We start from the raw sequence: 15,103 nt of genomic DNA on the forward strand, positions 1-15,103 counted from the left end.
ACACACACACACCAACGGTACATGCACAACACCCCCCCCCCCCCCTCTTCCAAACACAAGCCAACGGTGCAACACATTCATTACCCCCCTCCATACACGCCAATGCAAACCAACTTCCCCCACCCCTTCAATACACACACACACACACACACACACACACACACACACACACACACACACACACACACACACACACACACACACACACACTTGATAGGGATGAATACTCCTGTGGCCACACTGTGGGTCAAACGACGGTGTATTCAAATGATGCCTAGAGTCTGAGTTGTGAACAATGCACGAGTGTGTGTATAGGTCCAGCATGTGGAGTGCGACCGATGCGCTGTGCAGAGGTCAATCACAGCTGTGATAATTATCATTTGCCGAGCTAAGCGCAATACAGCTTATCACTGCCATCGACGCTGTTAACATAACAGGAACACAGCGCGTTGTCTCACCTCCACCTTCCTCCTTCCCTCATGTGACGCCCTAGCTGGCGTTGTCAGGACCAGGGCGAGGATTTTTTGTACTTTTTTATTATTATTTTCTACCACAGGTATTGGTAGACGCGTTGGGGGTGACATGCCGCCGTGGAGACTGTTTGACTGATTGAGTAATGTTGTTTCTGGCACCGAAATAACGTGTTCAATGGCGTTAAATGCACTCAAATTACAATGAAATTAGTTATAAAATAGTATTTATTTTCACAGTGCCGTGTTTGCTCCAGAACACAGTCCCCTAACAGTTTTACAGCCAGGTCTTCAATAACTGCCCGAAACGCTATGCATGCTAGTTAGTGGCTTTACAAGAACGTAAATTCAACTTAATTTCTATGTTCTCTGTTAACCCCCCCCAATGTACCTTCTTGTATATAAATAAATAAATAAATAAATAAATAAATAAATAAATAAATAAATAAATAAATAACTGTTGGGTCAACAGAAGCGAATATTGAACAATACTGAACAATCGTCTCATCCTGTTCAAACTAAAAAAATAAAAAACAAAAGATCGAAGACATGAGTGACATGATGAACTTCCTGGTTCGACTGGTTATCTGCCCTAGCCACAAGAGTGGCTTCCCAGATCTTATACAAGTACGGGCTCGCCTTAGCCCGTGCTACTTGGAACATTTTGTTCCAAGTAGCGAATCTTAAACAACAACAACCCAGATCATACTCGACAACCTAGGTTAAATCACCGGGGGGGGGGGGGGGGGGGCAGGACACACGGTTGACCATGTTTCCTTTCACCTGATGCCTCTGTTTACCTAGCAGTAAAATAGGTCCCAGGGAGTTGAGCAATTATTATGGGTTACATCCTTGTGGGAGAGTCAGTACAATATAACGTACGAGGAGTCTCGAAAATTCTATGACCAGTCTTAATTCTTGTCTCTGATAATGGGAATTATTATTATTATCATCATTATTTTTATTAAAGTGATGCTCGTCTCTCCTTAAGTTCAAGTATGTTTATTGAGACAAGAAAGAAATACATCTCAAAGGGATAGAGCAGCTTAGGCTATTTCTACCCGCCTTTTGTCTCTACCCCACGTCACGCCGAGCATGAGAAGGTGACAGAAGATGTTGCTCGACAAATCCGACATAGACAGAAGAGAGCGGAAGGTGTCGGGGGTGACACAAACGGGTGACACCAGTGCCGAGACAGGTGCGGCTGGCACCAGCACAGTGATTAGGGGAAGCCAGGGTGTTTATATCCTCGCCCACTACCTGCCACTCCCACCCGGCCGCCCATTACTGACTATCAAGCACTCGCTTCCTTCCCATCAGTTTATATCCACCCACACACACCCTGCTCTTCCTCGACCTTACCTACCCACCCCACACACACTCCCTGCTCTTCCTCGACCTTACCTACCCACCCCACACACTCCCTGCTCTTCCTCGACCTTACCTACCCACCCCACACACTTGCCTATTACATCACATCACAATATTATTGACTGATATTTAGCACTAGGTGGTACTTAATGTCCCAGTTGTGGCGGGAACGTGAGTCATGAATGTCCCAGTTGTGGCGGGAACGTGAGTCATGAATGTCCCAGTTGTGGCGGGAACGTGAGTCATGAATGTCCCAGTTGTGGCGGGAACGTGAGTCATGAATGTCCCAGTTGTGGCGGGAACGTGAGTCATGAATGTCCCAGTTGTGGCGGGAACGTGAGTCATGAATGTCCCAGTTGTGGCGGGAACGTGAGTCATGAATGTCCCAGTTGTGGCGGGAACGTGTCATGAATGTCCCAGTTGTTGGCGGGAAATCGAGTCAAGAGCCACAGGCTGTGCACTCAACGATACGAACTCTTAATTCCTTGTAACCGACCTCGCCCATGTGTCAATGACACATCATGACTGTTGAACGCATCTTAAGAGGTTCATCAGCAGCCTCTTCCTGTAGGTTTAAGACGCTGCCTGCCTAGCGACTTCCGTCATTCATCTGGCCATTAAAGACTTCCTTTGCTGTCACTTCAAACGACATTCGCGATACCTCTTCTTATTTGGTTGGGTTTCAGGCCTGTACTTTCAATATTATTTTCTTAGTTCTACTAATATTACATTATGGTCTATTTTGAGGATGAACCTATACACACACAGTGGTAAACCGCATACTGCTCTACACACCCTTTGGTAAACCTCATCGGGGAGTAGAAGAACTCCCGAGACGCACTCCAGGTATACTCCATGTATTCTTAGGCCTAGTATAGCATATTTGTGTACTATGTTAAGGCTGTGTTTGGATAACACATATATGTACTATGTCAGGATAGGCTGTCTCTGTGCGTGTGTGTGTCTGTCTGTCTGTCTCTGTGTGTGTCTGGAGGAAATGCGAACCAGTTTTTCTGCTGGCACAAATGCTGGCTGTAGCGTAAAGGAGGATTGATAGACAGGAAAGTGGACTAGACAGAGATAGATAGAGATAGACAGAGATCAGTAGTCAACATACCTCTGCAACATCTGAGGTAGTTAGCAACTTCTTTGTGTAGGCGGTTAGCGTTGGTCTGCTGTCTGTTGAAGTTGATCTCGTACTCGTCGAACACATCGTCCACCGTCCGGTCTGCCTTGCCCAGGTTCTGTAGGATCTGAAACACAACACCACACGTGTCACTATACCTGCCTCTGCACTATCACCACCCCTCTCAAAGTCACCATTAATCATCTTCACCATAGTCACACCTTTTTACCTGTTGTATACCAGTGGTATACAAGTGAGAGTTTGGTCCAGCCTAGTGGACCAAACTCTCACAAGTCAAGCCTGTCCTCGGGCCGGGCTTGGGGAGTAGAAGAACTCCCAGAACCCCATCAACCAGGTATCAACCAGGTATCAACCAGGTTATCACACGTACCACCACCATTGTCACCATTACCAATCCCAGATTGTATTTACCATTGCCATTGCTACCATGCAGAAGATTACCACAACCGCCAATATCATTTGTTCCATCCACAACGGTACCAGCATTGCTACCATCGCCACCGCCATTGGTACCACCACCACTGGTACCATTGCCAACAGTACCACCATCGCCGCCACCACCAAAACCAGCACCGTTGCCCTCACAACCACCATTCTCACAACCACCACCAACTCTGCACCACAGCGCTCAAACAACGCCACAATACACTTCCCCTGAACACCATATAGCCATAGGAGGGGGGGGGGGGGCTATAATACTAAATAACTAGTCTGAATTAGAACTGAATTAGAAATTTAGAATTAGAAATAAATTATCTGAATTAGATTTTGAGTCTCATTAACTAAACCACACATAATATAAGCAATTAAGTAATCAAACCACTATTTATTAAATCCAACTGCTCCTGGGTTATGGAATAGGCTGCAGGGTGGTACGCTAATCACTAAGATATGAACACCCAGGATACTTTATCATTATTAATATTAAATAATGATCAATAATAATAATAGATTTATTGTGGGTTTGTAGCCCACATACCTTACATAGATAAATTAATACTCGGTGTTAATAGCGAACATATGCATCATTTTCCTCCCCCCCCCCTCCCTTCGTTAGCATGGACACTCCCCCCCACTCCATTTACACCCACAATACCCCCTCTTATCCCTCCACACACGCACACATAAGCAGGTGATTTGAATGAATGAGGTGATTTGGTAAAACACATAAGTATGTAAATATTTGCATGTAACAGCAACACTAAATTATTTAAATACATCATGCCGCGTGTCCCCGGCCGTGAATGTCAACTAAGTCGGCCGCCCTCCTAGCGAAGGCCACCATCAACACCCGAGTCTAAACGACCCAATTCTTGACAACCTAACGCCTTGTAGGACATGAAATACCCAACACACACAAACTACCCCAAACCACAACAACAACTACACCAAACTACAGTGGTAGTACCTGCTTGATGGGGTTCTGGGAGTTGTTCTACTCCCCAAGCCCGGCCCGAGGCCCGGCTCGACTTGTGAGAGTTTGGTCCACCGACTATTACAGTGGTAATAGTCGGCCCACTAATACCTTTTAGTCCTATTATACATATTCACCTCGTCTCCTACGTCCTCCTCCCAGAGTATAGGAAAAAAATGTATAAAAACACATCCGTATGAGTCCAAGTTGTTCCCCGTTGCCAAATAGAGGATTCAAGGTACGGCATTATTTTGTAAACAAGACTGCCGAGGGGGGGGGGGGGGGGGTAGGTTGGCGGGAACAAGCCAGCAGACATCAGCCGAGGAAAGGTGCGACGTCCCACACATCAGTGACTTCAAGCACATCAACTGGGTCGTTGTCGGGACCTTCGCCCAGATAGGAATATTCGGCTAGTTTATTGTGCACCCCATCAGCGGTAGCGTCTTGTGAGCGGTAGCGCAAAAAAAGGATTATATTGGGCACAAAAGGTCGCTATCAGACCTCAACGGAGATTATTACATTTAACAATTACATCTCTCCTGCACAACTTATAATTATACTGTCAGCAAGTTACAAAGAATATTCCATTTCAATAGCTATGTATTTACAGTTAATCATTATACATTAATGATAGGTCTTTTCGCCAATATATATAATTGTTTTAGCGGTGGAGATATTACAGTCATAGGTGAGCTGCTGTTTATTGTTATTAATCATCACAAACCACGATGTAACACTGTAAGAGTGTTTGGGTTAGTTTATTTAAAATATATATAGAGTACACGAGTCACAGACAAGGATCTGAGAGGCGCCAGTTGTCTGCCTGAGATCTCACACCTCTAACCGTTAATGACCCCAAGTGACCTGAGGTCAGATCATGATAATTTCACCTTGCTTCCGCTAAGCGTATAATTGGAGCCGGGTAGCCTTCAAACATGCCGACGTTTAAGGAGTGGCTTGGTAGTGCCGGAGGCTATCTACTTGTGGGCGGAGTTAGCTACTAGGTTCCCCAATATAAACTCGGAGAGCTATCCAGCAAAAAGCATTAACAGACAGAACAGACAGAACGGCAGTCAGGAGAGCAGAGCAGACGGGAGGCTGTCGGCCGGCAGGGCGGGAGTCTCCGTCAACTACAAACCCCCCCCCCCCTCTCTATTCAACTTAGACTCAGTCCTCGGTGAGTGAACATTAAGGTGACTTGGTCGTGTTTACATATGTTGTGTGATGATCAGGGGCAGTCAAGTTGTAGGGTTCTCGAATTCTTGGATGATGACTCTCTTTAACATTTGAATTGGATTGCTTATATTATGATACTTCATGTGAAATATAATTATGAATTTATTATTTAAATTGTGTTTAACTTTGTGCCCTAGAGCTTTGAGTTGAGGATTTGAGAAAGCCTCAGTGGTTACTGGGTTCATGATATAAATGAGTACATGTTTGGAGTTGATACATGGTACAGAGGGAACATACTAATAATGAACTCATGATAACATCCTTTGAGAATTTTGTGATACAGGCAAGTTCCATTCCTTGTCTTGTATGTAATGATCATGAATGGATGGTGGCAACTTTTCTACTTCTACTATCTACCCTTCTACTTCTACCTATCTACACCTCTCCCTCCACCCTTCTCTAAACTCTCACTTTCAACTAATGACCCTCCTTGCCCCTCCCACCTCTCTGCCTCTCACCCCAAACCCTCACTAATTACTTCACATTTCATTTCTTTCCTCTCGTTTTCTCTTATACGTTTGTGGCAATGATTCTGTATTCTAGAGTTCTCTCTAGAGTTTCGGGTAGCTGATCAAGTGACGGCGCCTTGTAGTCTTAGCACCTAGGTAGTCAAATACCTAGGTTACAAGGTGTTGAACGAGAGAGGTTGCCTTAGGAACTCTGGAGGGTGCTCTAGAATAGTTAGCTAACTGGGGACGGGATAACGGACTAGAGAGAGCTGTTTCCCCCGGCCTCGTTAGTTAACTGGGGGGTGGAATAATGGACAAGATAGAGCTATTCCCCCCACCCCCCGTTACAATGTTGGCAGCGGTGTTGAACAATGTTTATGTTGGTGTTCTTTTGAACATTGTTCAGTCCCACGTGTCTTTTGCCGCTCAGGCGCTATCAGGGAGATCTTGACAGGTGTTTTACTTTCGCGTTTTAGCGAGTTTTTTTTCAGGCTAGGAGATTGTTATTCTCTGGTGTTGTGGTTTAGTGATTTTGTGAGTTTTGTGGTGTTCAGGGAATGTTCACCAGAACTTGCGTGTGTAGTGATTTATGTTAGTGATAAGATTTGGCGATTTGGGAACTTAGCGATGTTGGTAGTGCAGGTCAGCTGAGTGTGACAGGTGACCTCGCATGTCCCACGGGGACACCCAGCCACCGCTGGTCTCCAGGTCAGTGGGGAGTGGCAGGTGTAGTTCTTAAGTAGAATTTAGTGGTGGTTCTGCTCAGATTATTGCGATCGACTGTTTTACTCCATTTGAACGCAATAACCCGAGGTGTACTGGTATTGTACAGCATGCTAGGGGGAGCCTTAGTATGTCAGTAGACTTCACGTTAGGGACGCCTGGCGTTTGAAGTCTGGTCACAGGGGTGGCAACAGTTTGGGGTTGTTGACCGGCGGAGAAGCTAGGGAGACACTCTGGGTCACGTAGGTGGCTGTAGGTTAAGGGTGGGAGTAATGGTTAATTATGTACTTAAGATTAGGAACGGTACAGTTAAGTTTAGGCTAGTGTTTGTCTATTAGTATTGATTTTTTTGTGACAAGTTAAAAGTAGTGACGATCTTACTCTCTCTTCTCTAACTTTCCTCTGTTACTGTCTTATGTTCCACCAAGTCAGTATCATTCAGTGTTAATTGGCTTATTTTAAAAAAATTTAAGTGTAGTTGTTGCCAGGAGGAGAGCGGTATAACTGGACTGTGTAACCCTATACAAACTACAGGGTCACATAACATATCTTGGGAGCACGATATTGTCGCCTTTCTGTTCACCCACAGGTGGGAGCCAGAAGAGTGGAGAGACGCACATACAAAAGAGGGAGACGGCTGCTGTGTACCACACTCAGGGGCGTTTATCACCACCACCACGACCAGCCCACTACCTGGAGGTCATGGCTCCACCACCATCACCACCCCAGGGGACCCCAAGATGCAGCCCTCTCGGTCGGTCAACATTGGTCTACCCAGTGGACCCCAGGACGGACGGACCCCGGTGGACCCCAAGACTAACGGACCCCCAGTGGACCCCAGGTCGTTCTGCAGACGACCCCAGACGACCCAGTAAAGATGGAAGAGGAGCAACAACGACTCCAGTCTGTCCCACCAACATCGGTCTACCCAGGATGGACCCCAGGACGGACGGACCCCAATGGAACCCAGGTCGCTTGTCAAAGACCCATGGGAGGAGGAAGAGAGAAGAAAGAAGAGAGAAGAAGGAAGAGAGAAGAAAGAAGAAAGAAGAAAGAAGAAGAAGAAGATAAGACCAAGCTGAGTGAGACACGATGCCTCGTGTCCCTTGCTGGTGTCAGCATCATTGCATGGAGCGTAATTGCAAGACAGGATCGTTTGCCTTAACTGGCCGCCCCTCCTGCAAGCAGGTAGCTCTGTTGAGTGATTCTTCCTGTGTCATGCAGACTTGATGTGGCTGTCAGAAGTAGCTCTCTGAAGGAGGCGTGCTGGAGCAACAGGGAGGAAGAAGAGTAGGATGGGATTTCTACTGTTGGCAACTATATGAAGGTCTCGAAACTTGTAGTCCCTATAGCTGTGAAGAACCCCAATATACGTCTCTCATGGTGACTGACGTAGGGCCAATTACAGATCAGCTGGGACAACCGAATTCCACGGTCCTGTGCGCAGTTCAAGTAGTAACGGCTTTCGGGTTGACCAAGTGTTGTTGTGCGTTAACGACGGAGAAGCGACGGAGGCAGTTGTGTTGAAGAAATGTGGTACAGGATTATCTACAAGACCAAGCAGTGACGTCGCCCAGCCAGAGACAATGGACGTCTGTCTACATATTTCATTTTTTTAGAGTAGGATGATGTATATTTGTTTAGCTAGGATGTATTTTTTTTTCGTTAATAAAGTTGTTGCACACAGCTAGCTTGCTTTAGCAGTGTTGCAAAAACTTTATTTCGGGGAGAAGGGGAGATGTAACACTGTAAAAGTGTTTGGGTTAGTTTATTTAAAATATATATAGAGTACACGAGTCACAGACAAGGATCTGAGAGGCGCCAGTTGTCTGCCTGAGATCTCACACCTCTAACCGTTAATGACCCCAAGTGACCTGAGGTCAGATCATGATAATTTCACCTTGCTTCCGCTAAGCGTATAATTGGAGCCGGGTAGCCTTCAAACATGCCGACGTTTAAGGAGTGGCTTGGTAGTGCCGGAGGCTATCTACTTGTGGGCGGAGTTAGCTACTAGGTTCCCCAATATAAACTCGGAGAGCTATCCAGCAAAAAGCATTAACAGACAGAACAGACAGAACGGCAGTCAGGAGAGCAGAGCAGACGGGAGGCTGTCGGCCGGCAGGGCGGGAGTCTCCGTCAACTACAAACCCCCCCCCCCCCCTCTCTATTCAACTTAGACTCAGTCCTCGGTGAGTGAACATTAAGGTGACTTGGTCGTGTTTACATATGTTGTGTGATGATCAGGGGCAGTCAAGTTGTAGGGTTCTCGAATTCTTGGATGATGACTCTCTTTAACATTTGAATTGGATTGCTTATATTATGATACTTCATGTGAAATATAATTATGAATTTATTATTTAAATTGTGTTTAACTTTGTGCCCTAGAGCTTTGAGTTGAGGATTTGAGAAAGCCTCAGTGGTTACTGGGTTCATGATATAAATGAGTACATGTTTGGAGTTGATACATGGTACAGAGGGAACATACTAATAATGAACTCATGATAACATCCTTTGAGAATTTTGTGATACAGGCAAGTTCCATTCCTTGTCTTGTATGTAATGATCATGAATGGATGGTGGCAACTTTTCTACTTCTACTATCTACCCTTCTACTTCTACCTATCTACACCTCTCCCTCCACCCTTCTCTAAACTCTCACTTTCAACTAATGACCCTCCTTGCCCCTCCCACCTCTCTGCCTCTCACCCCAAACCCTCACTAATTACTTCACATTTCATTTCTTTCCTCTCGTTTTCTCTTATACGTTTGTGGCAATGATTCTGTATTCTAGAGTTCTCTCTGGAGTTTCGGGTAACTGATCAAGTGACGGCGCCTTGTAGTTTTTAGCACCTAGGTAGTCAAATACCTAGGTTTACAAGGTGTTGAACGAGAGAGGTTGCCTTAGGAACTCTGGAGGGTGCTCTAGAATAGTTAGCTAACTGGGGACGGGATAACGGACTAGAGAGAGCTGTTTCCCCCGGCCTCGTTAGTTAACTGGGGGGTGGAATAATGGACAAGATAGAGCTATTTCCCCCACCCCCCGTTACAACGAGACCGGGCCACGAAGACGTTGATCCCAGAAATCAAGGAAAGGTAACTGCAAGGTACACTACTAGCCTCTTAATCTCGTAAGTCATTTATCTTCTGGAAGGGAAATATGGGCATACACCCGTCCGGAGGCCTGATGATCCCCTGCCCTGCAGGTCTCACCTCTCCCAGCACTTTCTCGAACTCACTTGACACCACTGAGCTGAGGCGTCGCTCACTCACCCACTCACTCACTCACACATACACACACACACAGGGTAGATAAAGACAGACTATTTACCACAAGGGGCACACGCACTAGGGGACAAAGGTAGAAATTGAGTGCCAAATGAGCCATAGAGACGTTAGAAAGAATTTTTCAGTGTCAGTAGTAGACAAATGGAATACATTAGGCAGTGATGTGGTGGAGGCTGACTCCATATACGGCTTCAAGTGTAGATATGATAAGAGCCCAGTAGGCTCAGGAACCTGTACATTAGTTGATTGACACAGTTGAGAAGCGGGACTCAAAGAGCCAGAGCTCAACCCCCGCAAGCACAACTAGGTGAGTACACACACACACACACACACACACACACACACACACACACACACACACACACACACACACACACACACACTGCAAGGCAAGGCTTCCCACAGAGACGTTAGAAGGAACTTTTTCAGTGTCAGAGTAGTTAACGGATGGAATGCATTAGGCAGTGATGTGGTGGAGGCTGACTCCATACACAGTTTTAAATGTAGATATGATGGAGCCCAGTAGGCTCAGGAATCTGTACACCAGTTGATTGACAGTTGAGAGGCGGAGAGCCTCTCAACCCCCGCAAGCACAAATAGGTGAGTACAAATAGGTGAGTACACACACACACACACACACACTTACTCGGTACCTCCATGTTGGCGTTACGTGGAGAGAACACCACACAGCTAACACACTTCCTCACTCACACATCAAGATCTGAAGCTCAACAACCCTCCCCCCACCCCCCTGCAAGCACTACTAGGTACATACACTTCTCTCTTGCCAGGATTTCTTCCTTCCCCCCTCCCTCTCTCCATCCTTCGTCTCCTCCCTCCTCAAGCACACGTATGCAAGCATATACACACGACAGAACATTACTTCTTAAGGGGCGCAACATAAAACCTCTTGGAAGCGTCCCCTGCGACCCGGAACACTGCAGAGGACGCTGCAGTCATCCATGTCTTGCCCTCAACCTTCACCATAAATATGAGAGTAGGAGTTCCTTCGTGTCCACGCATTGATTAACAGTTGAGAGGCGGGACCAAAGAGCCAGAGCTCAACCCCCCACAAGCCCAACTTGGTAAGTACTACTAAGTACACACCCCCCCCCACCCACAAGTCGCTGAACTATATGTTTAACATTTCCTTAACCCTGTCCATGGAGGCCAGAAGAAAATGTATATATGCTGGTTAGCATTGTAAATGTCTGGCCACGTCTGTGGTAGAGCAAAAGAAAAAAATGACCAAGTGAAACACTTGGAAAATAACTGGCTTGACTCCAAGTGGATATTAATTTCGGTCCAGGAGTTTCTAAAGATGTCCGCTGATTCCATCTTATCTCACAGTAAAGTCAATACATTTTTTTATAGCAAATCACAAATAAAAATTATGCCATTTTCATCAGTGACATAATTTATCCTAAAATACATATCGAGCCTATAGTAGATTCCTCTATCAGTTTCTTTTTCATTTTGTTTACAAGCATGGCGACATTTAAGCCATAAGGACCAATCATTAACAGACATACACACAGAAATCACATGATCGTGAAATATCAATGAGGAAAAAAATCACGATAATATCATAATTATCACTATAATAATCACTGGACGACAGCCAGAGTGCATGGGGTGGCTTGTGTGACACCCTGGATGGGCTCGGGAATCCTAGTGGGTGCAGTAGTAACCCCAGGTTACAATTCTTTTGACCATGTCGTAGTCGTAGTCGTTCATCTGGGAATACCCAGCGTATAGGTTCGAATCCTCGTCACGGCTCCTATGGAGTTTCTCACTAACAGATATGTAAATATTGTAAATATATGCCTGTTTTTACAGGCCTACTACTGCCCAGGGCTAGGGCCAAACTACAATACAATCACAGTAACCATTAAAGTAGCAAAATGTTGAGTAATGAGAGAATGGAGTAGCTGAGGTAAGGGGAGGGGTAGCTGAGGAAGGGGGGAGGAAAGGGGTAGCTGAGGAAGGGGGGAGGAAAGGGGTAGCTGAGGAAGGGGGGGGGGGGGAAAGGGGTAGCTGAGGAAGGGGGGAGGAAGAGTGTGGGAGGGGAGGTGGGAGAGGCTGACCTTGTGGAGGTGGGTGGAGGGCGCCACTCCACACATACTCCACCCTTTAATTCACAAAAATAACAGCTCCAGCATTCTGCCACACTGCCTTCCTTCAGCCCAACACCACTACAATATTTTATTACTACTAGCTAGCTGCTGCGGCCGAGGAGTCACAATAACGTGGCTGAAATACGTTGACCAGACCACACACTAGAAAGTGAAGGGACGACGACGTTTCGGTCCGTCCTGGACCATTCTCAAGTCGATTGTGCTAGCTGCTCCTACTCCGTCACTACTCGTCCTAATATATGTAAACAGTTTACCCGAGGGATCATAGCCAGGTTGATAGGATCAACCAGGCTGTGATACATACGTCAGGCTGCGAGCAGCCGCGTCCAACAGCCAGGTTGACCAGTCCAGCAACGAGGAGGCCTGGTCAAGGACCGGGCCGCGGGGACGATAAGCCCTGAAACCATCACAAGGTAACCTCATATGTCAGGCTGCGAGTAGCCGCGTCCAACAGCCAGGTTGACCAGTCTAGCAACGAGGAGGCCTGGTCAAGGACCGGGCCGCGGGGACGATATGCCCTGAAACCATCACAAGGTAACCTCATATGTCAGGCTGCGAGCAGCCGCGTCCAACAGCCAGGTTGACCAGTCCAGCAACGAGGAGGCCTGGTCAAGGACCGGGCCGCGGGGACGATATGCCCTGAAACCATCACAAGGTAACCTCATACGTCAGGCTGCGAGTAGCCGTGTCCAACAGCCAGGTTGACCAGTCCAGCAACGAAGAGGCCTGATCAAGGACCGGGCCGCGGGGACGATAAGCCCTGAAAGCATCACAAGGTAACCACAAGGAGGAAGCTAGCTCGTACCTATTAATGTTGGCAGATGACGCCGAGCTGATGAGGAATGCAAGAACAAAAAGTGAACTGCAGGAAGTTGCAAGACCTTGATAAACTCCAAGAGTGGGCAAATAAGTGGCTGTTGGAATTCATTCCCAACAAGTGTAAGGTTGTGAGGATGGGAAAGGGAGAAAGGAGTCCATGAGGTGTTTACACCATAAGGGGAAATAACCTATAGGTATCTGAGAGAGAAAAATGGATTCAATAAATCGCGGAACTACATTCTACCAGATCTACCAGATCTACCCTGTCTACTGAGTACAGAAGAAAATGTATATATGCTCATTAGCACTAGTTACACTTCTAGGGTAAAAAAATAAAAACAATAAAGAAAACATCGTCCTCAAATAAAGTTTTCCAAATTTCCGACAAATATAGTGCTAAGCCCCACAAATGTTCCCCACCCCAGGCAGGTCTCTGTCGCTACTTTCCCTTGTACACAACACCTGTACAAGGTGTACACAACACCTGTACAAGGTGTACACCACTCCTGTACATGGTGTACACAACACCTGTACAATGTGTACAGGTGTTCACCCCCACATAAAATACAGGTTGGACGGACTTAATTTATTGTCATTAAATTAGTTATAATTACACTTGGCCACACTGCCTTCGTCCAATCTTCCAACTGTATAAATTGCTTGTTCACTGGCAATGGCCGCGAGCTCTCCTCGGGTTGTTTACATGGGAGCCAATAGGTGAAGTAGGAGGCAGTTGTGGGTGTGGTGGTCCCACTGACAACACGTGCCCCCTACCCACTCCTAGGTGTACCACCGCCATGCCTATACCATCACAGGAAAACACCCAGACTTGTAGTTTATTACACGCCAGCACTGCCATCTTGTGGTGGCGAGTGGAGCCTCGCCCAAGAACCAGGGCCTTCGTCAGACCTGCTCCGAGGCAAACGCAACGAGCTCTATTACAATGTTAAGTGCAACCCGTCCTCGACTCAAGTCCATTACATTCAGCGGTCGACTCCACAGACGCATTCATAAATTTTAACATGCTGTTCATTCAAAACGGGAAATTTCTCAAGTATAAATTAATATAATAATATTAGCATATTGTGTATATATAGGCATAGGATAGGTTAGGTGTTTAGGTTCTGTTGGCGATTACTTGTATTTGTAGTACGTGGGTGAAGCATTTATAGCGTTGTGATTCGAACAAAATTCGTCAGAGAAGCACTTGTTCCGGATATGTTCGAACGCCAGCAGTTGAGAGTCGTGTGTAAACCGCTTTTCATTCATATACAGGGGTTTTGGCGGGTGCATGGATTGATTGATTGATGAAGATTAAGCCACCCAAAAGGTGGCACGGGCATAAATAGCCCGTAAGTGGTGGCCATTTTAAGCCATTACCAGTATCAAGAGCTGATACTGGAGATCTGTGGAGGTGCGAATGCACCCTGCGTGACGGGAGATGTCTCCTTTGTGAATGTGTTAAGATGAAGATGAAGCCACTCAAAAGGTGGCACGGGCATAAATAGCCCGTACGTGGTGGCCCTTTTGAGCCATTACCAGTATCAAGAGCTGATACTGGAGATCTGAGATCAGGCTTGCATGGAATCACTTCTAGAGCTTTGTTTGGAGGACGGGCTGGTTAAGTGAGGTGTGAGGCTTAAACTTGATTGTTACCGTCGAGGCCGGCAAGTTTATTGTGCACCCGATACTCATTCTGTGAGCGGTAGGGCAAAAAAAGGATTACAGAGGGCACAAAAGGTCTTTATCAGATCTCAACGGATATTATTACATTAATAATTTCATCTATCCTTCACACCTTATACTTATAATGTCAGCTAGTTACACAGACTTTATTTTAATACCTATATATTTACAGCCCAAGATATAGTGTTCGAGTGTGTGTCCCTGTCTTTGTCCACACTTTACTAAATCTAGATCGCTGTACACAACCTGTCCTCGACTCTATTCCATCCAGCGGTCGACCCCGCAGACGCATTCATAAATTTTTACATGCTGTTCATTCAAAACGCGAATTTTCTCAACTATGAACTAATATTATAATGTAATTT

General features: G+C 46.2%; 1 protein-coding gene across 17 annotated transcripts in view; it reads right to left on the reverse strand.

The window, feature by feature from the left end:
- The window catches only part of Amph (amphiphysin), a 185,232-nt gene that overhangs the window by 44,231 nt on the left and 125,898 nt on the right, over positions 1-15,103 (reverse strand). For 16 of the 17 annotated variants that reach the window (XM_069303478.1, XM_069303479.1, XM_069303480.1 and 13 more), the window contains one exon: positions 2,959-3,094. In XM_069303478.1, coding sequence (XP_069159579.1) covers positions 2,959-3,094 — 136 coding nt within the window. Of the gene's footprint in view, positions 1-2,958; positions 3,095-3,399; positions 3,547-15,103 lie in introns of those variants that run through there. The other variant, XM_069303477.1, reaches the window with a different exon arrangement.

Source organism: Procambarus clarkii, chromosome 50 (genome assembly GCF_040958095.1).
Source record: "Procambarus clarkii isolate CNS0578487 chromosome 50, FALCON_Pclarkii_2.0, whole genome shotgun sequence".
NCBI lineage: Eukaryota > Metazoa > Arthropoda > Malacostraca > Decapoda > Cambaridae > Procambarus > Procambarus clarkii.